An 18,324-nucleotide genomic window follows, 5' to 3' on the forward strand; every position below is an offset into this window, starting at 1 on the left:
TTACTGTGTGTACGAGCACCATAAATGACAATGTACATTGAGAACACATCCACGATCCTCCTAATGGACAATGCAGCTGCTCATAATAATTAATTCACTGCTGTAGCTTTCCCTGGTTAAACATTACCCTGGTTTAACCAGAACAACATATTGATTGCCCCTGCAGATTTTCATGTGGCAGTAGAACCTGGGGAAAGCTAAAGTGTATACTCCCCAGTCCTGTCCTGCAGCCGGCTAGAATCCAGGCACCTATAAAACGTCCTTGTGAGTCTCATTATCAATGTGGAAGTCGGATCAGAGGTGACAATCTCCAGCCTGTGATGCTTCCTGCTTGGATGCAGATAACACAGTATCCTGGAACCTGTCACTGCCGTTCTCAGTGTGTATGGGGAGCACGGATCTGTTCCCTTTCACATCCTCGGCTCTGGGCTAATCAGCCCTTAGCTGGGCAGCACTTGGGCATGGGCTGTATGACAGGGCCTTCCCATAGGGTGTATGGCATGGAACCCACCGTACCTTGGCGTTCACCCAGCTTTGGCCTAGTTTCAGACAACGGTTTACACACAATATGACTTAAGCCAGATCCTGGTGCCTGGAGTCCCTTTGTGCTAGTGCATTGGCTGCAGCCTGAACCTCCCTGCACACAAACAGGAAGCTGCATGCGGCTGATTGTAAACACTGCGGGCCTCCCTCCCATGCTATTGCCATGCTGGCAATGGGCCCAGGCGCAGCAAAGCCAGCCTCACTACAGCCCTGGCTGCTCCCAGCCCAGCCCCGCGCCCACCTCCCTCGCGTTCTCATTGGGGCCGCCAGATTTGTTTACCTTATATGGTCAGGTACTAACACAGCCTGGCCGATGACTGGCTGTCCTGACACGTCACTCAGCACACGTCAGCCCCGCCTGCAAAACTATGCAAACAAACCAAGGGCTCCTGGGAAACGTAGTGCTGAGTATCTTACCTACCTCGAAACGGGGTGTCTGCTGGCTGCTCAGCCTGGTGCAGGGTGGGGACTGACTGCTTGGCAGTGCTGGTACTAGCCCATTGAGGGCCTTAAGCAGGAATATTTTGGGGGGCCCTGCTCACACAACACATACTATAATTAATAGGGGGCCCCTGGAGCTGTTCCAGGTCTGAAGCAGTTGCTTTGCCCGGTTATGCATAACGCTGGCTTTGCTGGCCAGAGTCAGCCGATTTCCTGCCCTGGGAATGTGAGCGCTGCCGTTGGGTCTGAGAGCAGCTGGCACAGCAGACAGGGCTGCTACGCTACTGCCCTGGCTCCCAGGCACAGCTTCACACACTCCATGTGATGTCGTATTTCCCAGCTACGAGTGTGTGCAGGGTGAAGCCCCCCCCCGGCGTGGAGGGGAGCCCACAGAGCAGCCCTGCGGTGCTTTCTGCTTTTAAAACTGGACCAGGCAAAGGAGATATGCTAGGAAGCAACGCTGCTATGGCCTGGATACCAGCGGTGGGGCTATCCCCACCTCCTTAGCCAACGTGAACAACTGCGGCCTTGACACAGCCTACGATACCCTTGCCTAGGCCTGGCTAGCCCATCAGCCGGTGGCAGCGGTGCATGGAGTTGAAGTCCTGCAAATAACCCATATTGCTCTGTGGCGCGCAGAGGGGGACTTCCTCTGCAAGCCTGCCTGTGTGCACGGGTGGGTACCTCCAAAGCTTGTCTCTCTCACCAAGAGAGGCTGGTCCAATGCCAGCTGTTACCCCACCCGCCTGGCACCGCAGCTAGCCAGCCCAGCCTCTGGACTACAGCTCCCAGCCTGCCCGCCCAGCCCCGCCCTGGCTGTGCCGTCAGGGAGGCCAGGCTGGGTGAGTCAGTCCCCTGCCTCCAGTAAATATTTGTATTAGCAGGAGCCGGCTCTGTAATGGTGGCTGCGCTGTGAGCGGCGCAGACCCAGGGACCCCAGGGCACTGCAGGCAGCGAGCGGCGGCGGCGGCGGCATGTCGGTGAACATGGACGAGCTGAAGCACCAGGTCATGATCAACCAGTTCGTGCTGACCGCGGGCTGCGCCGCCGACCAGGCGAAGCAGCTGCTGCAGGCGGCGCACTGGCAGTTCGAGGTGAGCCCCCGGGGCGCGGCAGAGCTGGGCGGGGGGGGCGTCCTGTCGGGGGCCCCGCGATCGCAGCCCATTTGCAGCACCGGCGAGGTCACGGGTGCCCTGGCCCTGCAGCCTGGGGCTCCGCGGAAGGGCTGGAGCGGCCTTGGGGCAACTGGCGAGCAGACCCCGCGGAGCCGGAGGGCGCGGGTGGGGCCGCGGGGCAGGAGGGGCTTCCTGGCGCTCTGCTACAGCCCGCGCCGCGGGGGAGCTCAGCCCGGCCAGCCCCGATCGGTGCCTCTGGCGCCCCAGCCTGCACCTCGGGCGGGCCGGGGGCTCGAGCCTGAGGGGGCGGTGGAGGCAGGAGCTCCCGGGCGTGGGGCTCCAGGGCCTGGGCAGTGCCGCTGGGGGGAGGAGCCCCAGTGCTGAGCCCTAGTGCTGAGCTGGGGGGTCAGTCCGGGACAAGCCTTGTGCCCAGGGAGTGAGCCTAACCATCTGATCTGCCCGCCTGGTTGCTGTGTCCAGAGCAAGTCCCCAGGGCGCTCACAGCCGCCCTGAGCAGGCTGCGATGGAGTGATTGTGGGGAGCGGGGTGCCTCGGTGGCCCCAGTGCCATGTGCACCCATCCTGCCCATTAGGAGGCTAATCCCGGGCACGTCCAACTGGCCTCAGCTGCCGCCAACCACTGCGGGTGCCCCAGGGTCTGGCGGAATGGAAAGCACCATGGTTGGGGGTACTGCCACCGTTCAGGGAGTGGGTGGTGGGACTGGGAGTTGTTTGGGATACGACCGCCTGTGCCAGCATCTCTGTGCTGCCCTGACAGACATACATGTGTGTGCTGTGTGCGTGTGCTCAGCACACCCACTGATGGGGAATGCTCCATGCTGTCATGGTATTGCTGTTTGTCAGGCCCACACTGGTCAGCCTCCCTAGGCCAGGGGTGGCTTTTCTGTCTCTAACCCTTCTTGGGAAAGGAGACTCAATCAGTACTGTCACTCCCGGCGCTGTTTTAGTGTTGGTGTGAATTGTGTGTGTGTACGTGGATGGGGTATATGTGTACAGCTCTGTGTGTATTAGACACGTGTGTAGGAGTGTATATATGTCTAGTGTGTGTTTGTATAGACAGCTGTCCATGCATGTGAGTACTATATAGCAGGGGTGTATGTCTGTGTATGGGGTGTGCTTGTCTTCTGCCTGTGTTATTAAAGTGGGACTGTTTTTCATTGCTCCCAGATGGTCAGGGTTCCCCCGGGCTGACTGTAGCAGATCTGCAGGGGCCACCCACCCCTTTGTGGGCGCTGCTCAGGAGTGGATTTGCTTTTAAAGGGTAGCAGTATTGGGGCGAGCTCTGGCACTGCCGGGGCAGTCTTTCCGTGCTCACCTGTACTTGGTGGGAGCATAGCAATAACTGACCTTATGTGCACTCCCCCAACACCTCCCCGTTCCCTGCAGGCAGAATGACACCCCTTAGTGGCTATGGGTTGAAGAGCCCCAGTCTGGCCTTTCCTGTGTTCCTGTCCCCTGGGGTTTGATTCCTAAGGCAGCACCAGGAGAAGAGATTTTGCTGGTTAAAACTTCATTGGCTCTAGCTGCTTATTCCTCTGGCCTGGAGTCAGGATCCTCTGTGACATCAGCAGTGATTGCTGGGGAAGTGACTGTGATGTCACATGCAGGATTGCAGCTTCAGGTGGGGAACATGCAGGCGGACTGTGCGGGTGCAGTAGTCCTGCGAAGCTCCCTGGTGGTAAAGAATGGGAGTGTGTGCATGCTCAGGGGATGTAGCAGGGAGGGCTGTGTCCAAACAAAATGTTTTCCATGCGGCACCAGCAGCTCTTTGCAGCTCAGTGTGATGGTTTTGTCACTAATGGCACTGTTGTAATTAGCGTGTCTGTTCTGTGACACAGAAGGAGATTTGAGTCCGTGTAGAGAGCAAAAGGTTTCTATTACACACATTTGCATGGCTGGGGCATCCCTTGTTCTATATGCACTACAGCCCTGATCTGTAAAAGAAACAATTCTGGATGCAATTTATAGCATTTGACTTCCTGCGCTGCTGGTTTGATCAGGTAGTTCAGACAGCTACATACTGTAGTCACAGGTTTTCTGGGTGCAAAATCAGAGGCTGCTGGTCAAAATCAGACTGTGTGTGTGTGTGTGTGTGTGTGTGTGTGCGCAAATCCAAACAGATGAATATCTCACTCTCTCTCTGTGCACTGTTTATGCATACTGAGAGAGGCACCCACAAGGCAAGCCTACCTGCATATTTTGCAAAAGAAAATATTGGACACATTTACATATGTAGTATGACCTTGATTCTGTTCACCAGGGTAAATCAAGAGCAGCCCTACTGGACATTGTAAGACAGGTGTGAGAGAAGGATCAGACCCTACCACCTTTTACAGGTGAAGCACCAGGAGTAGGAACTTGCGACAGAAAGTTATTGTTTCAATTACATTTTCCAGAAATTTGCTACTATTTGGCAAGTTGCACAAGTGGAAACAGCAGTGTGCTGGCCGCGGGTCTCCCGTGCTGGTTTGGCACTCGCATGACTCAGAGGAAGCTCAGCTGTAAACAACCCAATGGGACAAGTTACCAGTCACTTTTGGTGCAAAATGGTCAGATAGTTCCCTTTGCAAAATGGTTGCTGAGCATGCCCCCTTCTCAGAGCTCTGCTCTAGGAGTATTGTCTTCTGGGTACTCCAAACCCCTCTTAGTCTGAGCCCATGATCTGCATTTGGAGAGTATTGTTACTCCACCCCCTTTCATGGGTGCCCTTCTCCAGGCTGGACCAGCTCCTCGGCGTGTATGACTCCGTGGAGTTCAGTGGAGCTGTGCTAATTTACACCTGCTGAGGAGTTGGTCCACTGAGTGGTCTCCTTGGTTTCAGAAGCATTACTGCTGCAGCAAGGGATTGCTTAGTGTGAAGGTGGCAGAATCACACTCTGAGGTTATTGATGCAAACAATCTCTTTCACTTGGGGGACCACATTGCTCCTGTTACTCAGAACTCCGTAACCAATGATCCCATGAGCTGTGCGCCGAGAGCATTATTACCGTGCCACTCCTGCATCACACCATGGCCCAGGGACAGAGAGCGCGGCCCAGCCACCAGTGTTTCACTGGCAGCTGATGCTCCCACTCTCTTTGGGCAGGATGGTCCATTCCCGTTTAACATTTCAAGGTAATAAATTGCCTGACAACGAAGCTGAAATGAGCTGGAGGGTCTGGTGACAAAGCAACAGGAGTTGGCTGTTCCTGCTGCATCTTTGGGCTTGTCTAGAGGAGAAATTTACCAGCATAACTCTACTAGTATAATTCTACCAGTTTAGTTACACCAGTATCACCTCTTGTGTGGACACTCTGATATCAGAATAAGGATATCCTTCTGGGGTTATACTGGTTTAACTAGAGTGGTATCATTACACTAGTAGAGTTATGCTGGTAAATTTCCCCATCTAGACAAAGCCCTTAAATACATATAATCTGCCCCATTTACAGCCCTTCCGGACTGCTCCACGCAGCAAGGTAATGCTTTAACCTTTGAACACTGTGCTGTTTCCAAGCATGTGACACCTGGGCTGTGCTCACTTAAGGGCTGGAGGGAGTGGATCTGGAGGTTGAGAAGTATTTCCAGCTACTGGGAGGCGGGTTGCACAGGATCACATGAACATACAATGCAAACTCTCTGGGGGCAAGGGCTGTCTGTGTTTGTACAGTGCCTAGCACAATGGTGGTCCTGCTCCATGACTAGGTTTCTGGGCCCTGTGGTTAATGCACATTGTACTAATGAGGGGGCATTTCCTTCTGCAGGGTTGGGAGGCACAGCACAGGAGGGAACCAGCAGTGGGTGGAGAGGCCAAGTTGGGGTGCTCTAGGGCAGGGGAACTGGAAGGTAATCTTGATGGGAGGGAGCAGGGATCAGCATTTGGGGGAGCTGTAGGAGGCATTTGTCTCTGAGGACAAGCACACTTATCTTTAGTTCCTTTGGGGTGAGCTTCACTTGTTCTTGGCATTGTAAGGGTTAGTAGTGAATTTCTGGGCTCCTGTCATTTTGCCACCCAGCCTCTCTGGGCTATTTGGGAATTTCCCAATCTGTGCATTCACATCAGACGAGAATTCTGGTCCCATAAGAGCCCTGGTACCCAGTAACCCACGCAGGCTCAGGGAAAAGCTGACAGACAAACCAAGGGGCTGGGTGCTCTTGATTCACTGGAGCTGGGGATGGTTGGTAATTTACTCTGTAAAATGTGTGTTGACTTTGGCCTGATCAGAGGCTGGTCTCCAGAAGGGATTTATCCAGCATTTCCCAATGAGTGAAGCTAAATCTGTTGCCAGCAAAGCCGAGATTTCAGGGATCCCATCCGCTCAATCATAGCGGTGTACTTCAGGAGGAGACTCACTCAAGTCTATTGAATTGTTCCAGATTCATCCCAATGTACCTGAGAGTAGAACCTGGCCCTGCCTGTCAATTGGTAACTGTTGGTAGATGAAGCACCTTCAAACCCACATGTTGACATCCTTGTGCAATGCAAACATTACTGTGTTGTGATGCACTGCCATGGTGTCAGAACACTGCATGGGCCCCAGCCATCTTACATGATGCTCTCAATGTCCTGCAAGTCTCTATACAGCCCTGTCAGATCCAGCAGGCCAGGAGCTCCCAGTAGGTGTCTCATATCAGTGGGGACGGAAACATCACCGAAGACAACACACGCTTGTGGGGCCAGAGGTTGGGAAACTGTTAGATTGTATCCGTGTAAGAGGATCACAGCCTGTAACACATTAACAAAGGCCTGAGAAGGAAACCATTAATTTTGAAGGAACATTTTTCTGTCTCTGGGGATTGGGGTGGCTCCTGGGAGTTGGGGGTATTTTGAGGATTCCGTCACTGGCTCTTTCACTAGCCCTAAATTCTCTCCCATTTGAATACGAAAACCAGGGCAGATTTTTCTCTGTGCCTTTTCTTTTTCTTTTTCTTTTTTTTTTTTTTTTTTGAAGTTTGCTGCTGTTGCAATGATGTCAACTTTGTTGCCACAGTTTAGGGGGTGGGATAGGGTGTGTGCCACCAGGGGATTGGCTGTTCCCAGTGCCCCTCCTCCTGGTGGAGGCGTTCTATCCTTGGATTAGACTGGTGGCTTTCCAGAGCTCAGGGAGGGGCACGTTCAGGAGCCGCTCTTGGTGGGTGACTCTCCCCATGGGCCAGGCTGTTATCGAGGGGCCAGGAACAGTAACTCCACCCAGCCAGTGGAAGGACCTGAAAAGGGTTTTGCTGAGATATTTACAGAGCACACATGGGGCTGTTTGTGAAATATAAGACCTTGCAATAATTCCTAGGGTTCGATTCCTTTCTGCTGCTGTAAATTGGGGGGAGGAGAGGAGGAAAAGGAGAGACACCACTGAAGTCAGTGGGGCTGCACCAGGGTGAAACCAGAGTGAACGAGAAGAGGATTAGTTGCTTCATTTTGCGTGTGTGCACGCACTTCTGTGTCCTGACTAGATTCATGTCTGGACCATCCACTTCACCCACTTACATTCCTTTGTTGCTGTAAGGTAGGGCAAACCGCAGTCCTGCCCAGTGGCCATATCCTGCTGCCCTTCTCCCCCAGACTCTGAAACTGCAGCCCGTGCTTGTCCTCCAACTGCTGAACTAATCTACTGCCCGTTCTGTTGCTGGGGAACACAGCTAACGAGCAATTATTGGGCCTCTCTGGTGAAAGGCAGGAAGACTAGTAACTCTGCCAGGTGCCTTTAGTAGCAGTGGGCACCAGGATCAAACAGTGCCTGGAGTCCTGTTTAAATTAACTAAAACCAGGGAGTCTCACCCTTCCTAGCTTCTGTGTCCGAGCTCCTTGCACACATCAGGGGCTCCCTGTGGGCCATCCTCCCACCTCCCAAGTATTGCAGGGACTTGCTACAGACCCCCACCTCCTCCCTCATGCCAGGGCCACTGTGGCCCTCTATTGCCCCCTTGGCCACATGCCAAGAGCTCTGGGCCCTCCAATCTCCCCACGCCAGGGGCTGTTTTCTTTTTCTCTCCGGCTCCAAAGGATCTTTCATCCCCCTGGACAGAAGGGAGGGGCAGGCAGCTGGTGTCCTCTCCTCCCGCCCCCAGCCTGGAGCAGACTTTGGGCAGGCTGTGAACGAAGCCTCCTTAGCTCTCTTTGCCCTCCAGCTCCCCCGTTGGCTGAGCACTCATCCTGCTGCTGGGAGGCAGCTCAGCAGGGAGCGCAAAGAGCCATTGTTAACTGATGAATGCTTTTAGCTCTACTGGGGGCTTTGGGGGCCCCTCCCCCCACCAGGGGCTCTGGGGGCCCCTCCCCACTGACCCTTTCCCCCATGCCAGAGGCTCTTTGTGCATTCCATTCTTCCCACCCCCCATTCTTATTTCCTTTCTGGGTGTCAGAATTTTAAAGTCCTTGGGAGGAAGGGCAGAGGTGAGATGGGTTATTGTTCTTCTAGAAGGTTTTAATGGCTCCATCCACCAGTTCTTTGATCCTCTGACAATTTCGGACCTGATTACAGCTGAGGGATCTGCCAACCAGATGCCAGGGGCTCCATATGTCCCCTATTTTCCCCCTCCCAGTTTTCCACTTTCCCCCCAAATCAACAGGGTTCTGCCCATTGAGGTCTAGAATGTTGCCTGAAATTTTGCAATTGATCAGATTTAGCATTTAAAAATTATCACTTTACATCCAAACAGCCAAATGCCAGCAAGCTGAGTGTAGGGCCTCAGAAGCTCAGCCAACGGAGGGTGCCTACCCTTAACTAAAACCATATGCCCCTCAAGGGTTTGGGACCCAAAAAACCCCCTTAAACTCCCTAGTCTCCTTCAGCAATAATTGCCTTCCCCTCTATGAGTTTTATTAACATTTATGGGGATATAACGAGCCAACTAAACGACTACTAGACCAACCAACTGGCTGGTAGCCAGCTCCCATAAAACCTGAGCTCCCAGCCCCACCTCAGCCATCCACCCCATCTCATGTGACTTCTCTCAACCGATAAGCTACCCTCTGCAGTTCCTCTTGCCAGGGCCCCAGCCCCTGTTTTAAGGTATGTCTGCCTTGTAATCACGGTATAATTACAGTTTGAGTAGCCGTACCCAGACTAGCTTTAATCTAGCTAGGTGAGGTCCCAGCGCAGTGAAATTGCAGCTATGTGTTCTCAGCATAGGCTGTACAAACCCACCTAGAACCTGCACAATTAGCCTTGGGACGAGGCTGTACTGACACATTGCCACAGCTTCACAGCCACAAAGACCTGAACTAGCGGGATTAAAGCTAGCTCAGGGCTATCATCACACCCAGTGATTACAGTATAGACAGACCCTCAGACAAGGACCCAAAGCTTGATCCTGGCTACCCACTTTGGGCCCATTTCCCCTATTAGGTAACCCGAGGTGTGTTCACATTCACTTCCCCCTTCACATACCTGCCATCGCACAATAAAGAGATCACAGTTCGGGAGTGTAGGGAAAGGCCAGACTGCTCAGTTTGGGGCATGCTATTGAACCCCTAGAGGTATAGGCAAACTATACCTGCCAGCAGGTACAGAGACCCTCAGCTTTCCCAGTTTGCCTATAGGGGGAGCCAGAGAGCAGCATATGACTATTAGTCTGTTATCCGGTAGGAGCCCATCCTGTCCTCCCATATCACCTCTGGAGAGAGGCACACCTGTTACCCCCCACCCTGGGCTTACACAAGCAGCTAGCCAAGCAGATGCCACCATGGCCCTCAGTATTGCAAACATTGGCACCTCTGCACTAACTGGGCATGGCACACTCTTCACTTCCGCCCCGAACTATTCTGCAGCATTGCTGTTAACAGCTGCTGTGGTTTAGCCCAGAAGTGGCTGCATTTTGGGGGGTGGTCAAATTGATTCCTACAAGGATATTGTTTGAGACTCTGTAAAATGCTGCAAGGGTGGCAAAACTTGCTATAGAAATCAGTTAACAATATGATGAAAAGACACTGCACCGGGGACATACAGTAAAACACCACAGACCTGATTCTTCTCTCATCTCTGTTTTTATACAGTGTGAACCACTGACTTACCTGGGGTTACTCCAAATTTACACAGTGGGAGAGGAGTGTCCAGCCCCTTCCATCCAACACTCCCTCTGGTCTATTTGATTGTTTAATTCTCCAGAGTCTCTCAAACTCCCAAATGATTTGGATGTTCCTCAGAATGTCAGCTAAATGGGGATTTCTACACCAGTGCCTCAGCCTGGTGTTAGGGGGTGCTGTGCTGCTGGAGGTGAGACATAACTGCTTGTGGTCATTATAAATTCCCTGGCACTTTCCATGAGCATAGGAGTGCTCGCCCTGGTCTCCTTGTCTAATTCAAGCTTGGGTAATTACATTCCACTAACCTAAATTCTCCCTAAAGCCCCAGTTGGATTTGGTATTCTTCTACACTTCCTGTGCCAAACGGCTGCATAATGTAGTGCTGGGCTCCACCCCAGAAGTAGCTGCATTTCATCAGTGAGTGAAGTCTGTCCATATGTGTAGCATCTGTCTGTGAAACTAAATGGCAAACACCGTTCGCTCTGCAGGGGCCCTTGGAGCTGTTCCACATGCAGCGTTGTGTATGTGTTTTTAAGAAGAAGTGGCAGTCTGGGGGGGGGGGGTTTCTCTTGAGCCATGGCATGTGCTGACCAAGGAGCCATTCCTGTGTTTGCACGGCATGGAGGCCAGTGCCCAAAGGGGCTATTTCAGGGTGGTTGCAGGGTTCTGATCACATGAGTTGGGTTGGAAGTGACGCAGGATCCAGAGTTTGGTGGCAAACGGAGGGGCTATTTTGCTTTTGCGCACACACAGGTGGGCTTCTTCTCTGCTGCCCTGCCTGCTCCGGGAGCCCCACCCACCAACAGAGAGCTGGACGCTGGCAGTCGAGAGCCACCCATGCTGAGCCGAGAGTGGAGCTGTGCCCTAGGACCCCGATCCCAGAGCCCTACTCTGGGAATGAGGGAGCTAGACCAAGGCCTAGGCTTGTGCTCCAGAGGGCCAGGTGGGAGAGAGCGTCTCGTTCCCAGCCAAATGATAAATCTCTTCCTTCCTCTTTTGCAGACTGCGCTCAGTGCTTTTTTCCAAGAAACAAACATCCCCTACAGCCATCACCATCAGATGGTAAGTGCTTCCCCGACCCTTCCCTCTGCTAAATCGGTGCAGCAGCAGCGCTGGCATTGCACGGCTGGGCTGATGTTGCTAATGTCCAGGCCTCTGTTCCACCCCTCTGGGAGGGAGGGCAGAAAATCACAGCAAAGCCACGGGGCAGGGGAGGCGGGAGGGCAGGAAGCTTCCTGCCAAGAGAGAGAAGCTGGGGGTGGACTGTGTTCTGGAAACATCGCTTGGGGGGAGCCAAAGGCCACAGGCTCGTGCATGCAGTGTGGCTTATTTGGGGTGAGGGTAAACGAGGCCTGCAAGCCAGAGTGCAGCAGCATGCAGTGTGCCCTGTACAGCGGGGGGCGCTCTATACGGAAATGGGAGGAGGAAGAAGCTGTAATTTTCACCTGTCGGATAATGCAAAGCAGAGACTGCAGCAGGAGGGAAGGGAGGGGTGGGCAGGTGTAGCAGGTGGGAGGGAGCAGAGATGGGGGGCAGGCTTAGAGGAAGGGGCTGGGAGCGGGGCACTCAGAGCAAAGCCAGGCTTGTCCGGAAGGCTGATCCTTAGTGCTCTGAGTGCAGGAGAAGCAGGCAGAGAGGCGACGGGAACAGGGCCCACACCCAGCGGCTTGGAGCTGAACCAGACTCACTCCCTTTGGCCCCTCATCCCCATTAATGGGCCACCCTTCCCTTCCCCTCCTGGGGCTCCAGCTGTGAGAGCCTCCCTGAGAGCTAGAGAGCCATGAGCTGGCTAGCTCCATCAAGTCCCCCACTCCAGGAAGGTGCCTGACAGAAAACTGAACCCTGCTCTGCCCAGTGGAAAGCTTTCTCCCAAGAGTCCTTCTGTGGGGGGTGCTGGAGGTGATGCATCCATGGAGTCCAGTGTAGTTCAGTGCACTGGCCACAGGCAGGTGTTGGTGGCCCACTGCTGTTTGTGGTGGCCCTGAATGTCCCATGAGCTACTGTGCTGCAATGAGCAGGCAGAGCAGGAATGTAGCAATTTCCTGCCCCTCCTGCTGGGTGCTGGGGCTAATCCCATTGCCCTGCACTGCCGGTGGCCAGCCAGGCCCTTACTGCTGCTGGCTGGGGAAGTTTGGGTCCCAGGAGAGCCCACGGTGCATCCCACACCCCTGACACTAAGCTGCACAGAACCGCAATGTTACGGGAGCTCCCAGCAGTGCTTGGAGGAGCTGCCAGCTCCATGGAGGCCGCTGTGATGCTCTCTGGCCTGGAGACCCTTCTCATGTCTCCTGCAGCCTCCGTGGTGTGAAGGGGCCAGGTGGTCAAGGCTCCACATCGCTCTGCTCTTTGCACTGCTGATGGCACCTGTCCCGTCTGCCCCGCCACAGGAGGGTTCAGGTGAGCGGCCCAGAGGCAGGGCCGGGGATTTGGGATGGCAAAGCCAGCTCAGCCATTTCACCTCCTGGGTGCAAACAGTCCCCCAGACAGCCAAGGGAGCTGCTGCCGGGTGGGCCCTGCTCCAGGCAGCGCAGAGAGGGTGGCTGGCTCTGGAGATGGTGCTGGAATGTGTGGGGGCGGGGGGTGTCTGTGAGAGTCCTGAGGCCCTGAGCATCATCAGCTCCTCCCCCGGGCCAACGGCATGGGGGCAGCGACTCGTGTGGCGGCTCCTGGCCTGTCTCCTGGGTTACTACAGCAGAGCCGAGCCCCAGTGAGCGGGCTCCAGGGCAAGGGGAGGTTGCGCTGCTCTTGGGCACCGCCTGGAGGCCGATTGAGGAACAACAGAGCAGCCTGCAGGTGGGCGGGGCTCTTGCAGCCTCCCACAGAACCCCTGGCCCTGACAGGGCCACCCCTGCCTCCCCCGCACAGGTCCAGCAGCACTTGGCCACCATGTGCTGAGTGAGGTGAGGGGCGGGCGAGTGGCATCCCAGACAGGGGGGCAGTGGCTGGTTAACGCTCCCTGGCCCGCTGAGCAGGGCTCCTGGCTGCCTGGGCCTAACCTGCAGCCCAGCAGCGGGTCCACACGTCCTGCATGACCCAGCAGCACAAGGTTGGCATCTTGGTTGGGCCACTCAGTTCCGGGGGAGCCCCTACCCCCACCAGCGCCCCTGGGGCAGGTGTGCTGAATGGAGTCCAGGAGAAGGAACTGACCCCCTCAGAGATGTGGAGCCTAGAAAAGGACCTTGTGGGCCCTGGCGTTGGCTCCACTGTGAGTCCACGGCAAACCAGTCTGCTCTGCACCTACCCTGCTCCTCCTTGGGAGCTGAGGCTTTGCTCTGCTGGCAGGACAGGCGAGAACAGAAGGACCCTGCACTTGTAACGTAGCAGATACACGGACATGTGCAGACACACATGTATGCTCTCACAAATGCCTGCTTTTACACACACACACACACACACACACACACACCTTTAAATCTCGCTGCCCAGCAGCCCCTGGGCTGCCCAGCACTTTGCCAATTTGCTTCTTGACAGCCTGTGGACCCCCCCCCCCACCTTATCCTCTGCCCAACGCTTTTCCCTGTTAAATCTCGCCCCCAGCAGTCCCTGGGGTCCCTATGCTCTGCCCCTTTAACTGTCGTGCCTGGGCAGCCGTAATCTGCCTGTGCAGATGGGTCCCTGGGATTTGCTGACTGCCGTGTCCTCATTTGACTCTGCCGTTCTCTGGGGCAATCAGGGATTTGGAGCATGCAGTGAGCATGCAGAGCGAGCACCCAGCAAGAGCCACGCTGCAAAGAGCCTCCAGCGCTGGCAGCCGAGGGGGTGGAGATGAGCTCACTGCCCCCTCCCATCCCCAGCTGGGAGCAAAGCCCTCTTGCATGGGGCTGGACATCCTGGAGTCAGTTGGGCTGCAGACCGTGAGCTCAGGGCAGGGGCTGGCTGTGGGGAGCTGCTGTCCTGGCCAGCTGATTCCTGGGGTGGCACAAGCTCGCAGGTTAGGGGGAGCCCTGGCATTGGAGTCCAGTCCATCCCAGAGCAGGGGCTCTGAGGCAGGGGGGCCACCCCCCATCCTTCCTAAACTGAGTGATGTGTCCCCAGCTGGTTAGATGGGAGGGGGATCCTGCTATGAGCTGGATGATGGGCAGCAGGAGCTGAGCATACGCCAGGGGGCCAGGGCATCTGGACTGGGGGAATGGGGTTGTATTGACAGTTCCTAGAGATCTTTCTGTGCATCAGAAGGGCCCCTGGCATATGTCATAAACCACAGTGGGGCTGAGACCCCCACTTACCCCTCCCCTTTCCTCCCTCCCAACGCAGCTTCGCCGTTCATATTCCTTCATGGGCACCCCCGAAGGGTCTGTCCCCGGGAGGAATGAGGGTGCAGGGAGGGGCTGGATCTCAAGGATACCATGTACAGCTCCTGTCTGGGATGTTTGACATGAGCTCTTGAAAGAGGATTAGTCGTCGGCAGCCTGAAATAACTGCTTCTTGCAGGGAGCAGCCTTGATAGGAGCTGGCAGCCTGGCGGAGCCACCCAGACGTGCTGGCTCCAATACCCACCCCTGCCGAGCGCCTGCTCCAAGCCACTTACCTGCCTGCACGAACCTGCGGGGAAGCTGCTGCCATGGGCACTGGGCCACCTGAGGAGGGGGAGAGGCTGCCGGTGCAATCGCCCGCCCCAGCCTCTACTGCAGCCCCTGAGCCAGGACCCAACAGAGCCTCAGCCCCTCCTGAGTGCAGCGTGCGGGGCACCTTGCTGCGCATCACCTGGCCACTCCCAGACACTGGTCAGAATGACGAGTGATGTAATCACTGCATTGGGGGGGTTCTGAGTCAGCACTGGCCCCCGTGCAGTGCTAGCGGGCACTGTGCTGCAGGGAGCGGGATGGGGGCTCAGTAGGGGGTGCTCTCCTTACGCAGTCAGTGCTGTCCCCAATGCAGAGCTAGGGGCGCTTTCCCTTCCTAATGCGGACCCCAGGGCATTACAGGGTGCAGTGCTGCAGCAAGCAGGATGGGTCAGTAGGGGGCGCTCTCTGCTGGCAGTGCTGAGTGCACTGCGGTGCTAGTGGGTGCTGTCCTGCATGGGGCTTTAGGATGAGACATAAAATGTCTGTCCTGCACCTTTGTGGAGTAAGGCTCTGAAACGGTTTTCTCGAGTAATAACAGTGTAATGCTTAGTACAGGTCACCTAGCACAACTCACAAGCTGTGCACAGACATGTGCGAGCTGCCATCTGGGTGTTAATGTGAATGTTCATGTCAGCGTTTGGACTGAATTCCTCCCCAAATCTAGCCCCTGCAGTTTCAATTGGGTACGGCGCTCTTCACTTCCCGTCCCAGACTGTGGTGAGGTGCTGCTTTGCCGCTCAGGGCTACGCACCAGGGGTGGATGCATTTGACTGCTGAGTGATGTGATCCCCGATTATCTCGACCTTGGCAGGCTTCGTTAAAGCCCTGGAGGGGGAGGTGTTGTGGTAGCAATAGCGATTACTGATTGGAGCTTGCCATGGAGTTACGGGGTGGGGTGCTGCCTGTCATGCCCGGGGGTTGGATGCTGGGATCCTCTCTGGCCCAGGTTGGGCTAACACAAATCAGTCGCACCCTTGCCCCAGTGGTAAGGGAAGACGACAGCTCCCGGCAAGTTTGTCAGGGATGCAGCGACCCCGAGTTCTGCGAGTGCTCCTCGTGCCCTGGACGGTCTCTGCCAGTGCAGGCTGTGGGGAGGCAGAGGCCTGCAGTGTGGAGGCCACATCTTCCCAAACGCAGTGACAGGGAAGCCACAGGGACCTGCCTGACCTTGCGGTGGCTCCTAGCCAGCTCCAGGTTCTGTCGAAGACCAGCGCTGCTGGGAAGGCAGAGCAGGAGAGGAGTGCAGAGCCTCTGACTCCACTGGGCAGCAATAGAGGCAAAGCAGGCCTGAGGGACCTTGGCAGAGCTTTGTGTGTGTCTGGGTGTGGGGGGAGCCCAGGACTGGAATTGCAGGGGCTGTGGTTAGGATAGAGCAGGGGTTCTCATACTGGGGGTCGGGACCCCTCAGGGGGTCGTGAGGTTATTACATGGGGGGTCGCGAGCAGTCAACCTCCACCCCAAACCCCGCTTTGCCTCCAGCATTTATAATGGGTTAAATATATAAAAAAGTGTTTTTAATTTATAAAGGGGGTCGCACTCAGAGACTTGCTATGTGAAAGGGGTTACCAGTAATAAAGTTTGAGAGCCACTGGGGTAGAGGGACACCAGCAGAGCTTGCCCAGCAGCACCATGGCCGGCTCTAGCTAGGGCTGCGAGCCCCTTGCTTCCAAGGGCATCAAACTGAGGCACATATTCAGTGCTGGACTACACGAGGAATGTGCCAGCATACCGGTACTGCTGTAATTCTGCTAGCAGCACTCCCCGGGGGCACTGCTGCTTCCGGAGTTACCCTGGTATAACTACCGGGGGCTCATTATGCTGATGAATTTCCCTGCATAGACGAGCCTTTAAAGATAGATAAATGTTCCATCCCTGGTGCCATCTTCCAGCTGCTTGGCCTGCGCCAGCTCTCCCCCAGCCCTGCCTGCCTGGACCTGGCTAGTGCTTGGGTAGAGACCACCCAGGAAAGGCCCAGGTGTGGCAGGGATCTGTGCTGGCAATCCAGCTGCTGGTGCTCTCGCTGAGTTAGTACTGATGCCCCGTGTGGTGCTGTGGGTCCTGGGCTGCTGGCTTTTGGAGGAGACCCTGAGCCCTTGGGTCATTAACGGCATCCTGCAGTCAGCCTCCCTAACTGCCCCTGCAGCCTCCCTTGGACGTAGTTCTCGCCCTCATGACTGGCGAGGTGTTTCCGTGCTGTTACACTGCGCCCATGCTCTGCCCCAGAACTGCTGTGCACTGCACTCTCTGGCCCTGGGGGTGAGGGGCTGTGTCTCTGACTAGCTTCTGTCTCTTTGTTCCCCTGCAGATGTGCACTCCAGCCAACACGCCCGCCACGCCCCCCAACTTCCCCGATGCCCTCACCATGTTCTCCCGCCTCAAGGCCTCCGAGAGCTTCCACAGCAGCAGCCCTGTAGCGTCTATGGCGACCTCCCCTCCTCCCCCACCCCCACCGCTCCCCCAGCCTGGGGGCTTCAACCCAGCCTGGCCTGCGGCTCTCCCCTCCAGCCAGCAGCAGCAGAGCATGTGGACTTCGCCCTCGCAGCCGTCGGGCTGGCCCGCCACAGTCTCCCAACAAGCCACGTCAGAACAGAAGGCCAACGTGACCATGGAGGCCGAGAGATGAGGCCGTGGGGGAGCGGGAACACAATGTGGGGAGGGCCCACATGGCCCCAGCGTTCATTTCCCCTTCCCCTTTCCGAGGAAGAGAGGAACTTTGTTGCCTCGGAGACTGGCAACCACATTCAGACAGACAGACACATGAGCAAATAGCCACCTTGCATGGGTTTGGTTTGAAGTAGTTTTTACTTGTCCTAGAGCTGACCGGAGCTCCCCAGAGATCCAGGGAGGCCATGCTGAATGCAAGAGCCATCTCTGGCTTCTGCGTCCCGGAGCCTGACTTTATAGGAATCTCTCAATGAGGGGACCCCCTTCCCATCTTTCCTGCTGGGATGCTGGATTTTTGCATGCGAGTGACTTTTGGGTGGGAGTGGTAAATCCCTTCTTCATGACCCACTTCTCCCTCCTAGCACCTGGAGGGGTCCCACTGGCAGGCAGAATGGGGCTGTGGGTAATACACATCTCCCCCTCCCTACACGGCTCCCCCAACCCCGCCGAATGGGTTTTTTTAAAGGAAAAAGGAAAAAAAAATCTGCTCAGCTGTGGGCCTTGAACCCATGCACTGAGATCGTATTGTACCGAGAGGGAGGTGAACGGGGACTCCTTTGGAGAATATAGCCACTTGTTTTCTATGACCCCAGCTTTCTGCTTTCCCCAGGGCGAGGACCTGCACCCCCTCTCAGAGCCTGGGGGATCAGATTCCCATTGAGACGTGTGGGTGAGGCTGGCTGGGCGCAACTGGGCAGTCTCATGCCGCCGGGATGGGGGGCTGGTGCCCTTTGCATGACAGCGTATGCCCCACGGAGGCTGGGCTTGCTTTGACACCCTCTGTTCTTTGCTCCCTGCGGGGGGAAGGCCCTTTGGACGCTCTTTGGCGGCACCAGGCCTGGGCATTCCGCAGGGGCCGCTTGCAATACACGCTCTTCTGCTTTGAATCCTAGTGTCTGTGCTTCGTTTTCAGCGGCCTGGGGAGGTGGGAATGTCTTTTCCGGAATCAGGGACCTCACCTCACCTGACGCCTCCTG

At 55.9% G+C, this 18,324-nt stretch overlaps 1 protein-coding gene across 1 annotated transcript; it reads left to right on the top strand.

Annotated features, from left to right (window-relative positions):
* The first annotated feature begins 1,838 nt into the window (after window positions 1–1,838).
* UBALD1 (UBA like domain containing 1) lies at window positions 1,839–17,813 on the top strand. The gene is made up of 3 exons (XM_024197823.3): window positions 1,839–2,078; window positions 11,121–11,180; window positions 16,989–17,813. Exons 1-3 carry the CDS (start codon window positions 1,959–1,961, stop codon window positions 17,304–17,306), a joined length of 498 nt encoding a protein of 165 aa, XP_024053591.1. The 5' UTR covers window positions 1,839–1,958; the 3' UTR covers window positions 17,307–17,813.
* Window positions 17,814–18,324: the final 511 nt, after the last annotated feature.

This window comes from Terrapene carolina, unplaced genomic scaffold (assembly GCF_002925995.2).
Source record: "Terrapene carolina triunguis isolate 2854851 unplaced genomic scaffold, T_m_triunguis-2.0 Scaffold93, whole genome shotgun sequence".
Lineage (NCBI taxonomy): Eukaryota > Metazoa > Chordata > Testudines > Emydidae > Terrapene > Terrapene triunguis.

Coding starts and splice junctions, on each gene's coding strand:
- UBALD1 (XM_024197823.3), top strand. CDS start 1,959: ATGTCGGTGAACATGGACGAGCTGAAGCACCAGGTCATGATCAACCAG. Junction 2,079..11,120: donor CGGCGCACTGGCAGTTCGAG/GTGAGCCCCCGG, acceptor CCTCTTTTGCAG/ACTGCGCTCAGTGCTTTTTT. Junction 11,181..16,988: donor ACAGCCATCACCATCAGATG/GTAAGTGCTTCC, acceptor GTTCCCCTGCAG/ATGTGCACTCCAGCCAACAC.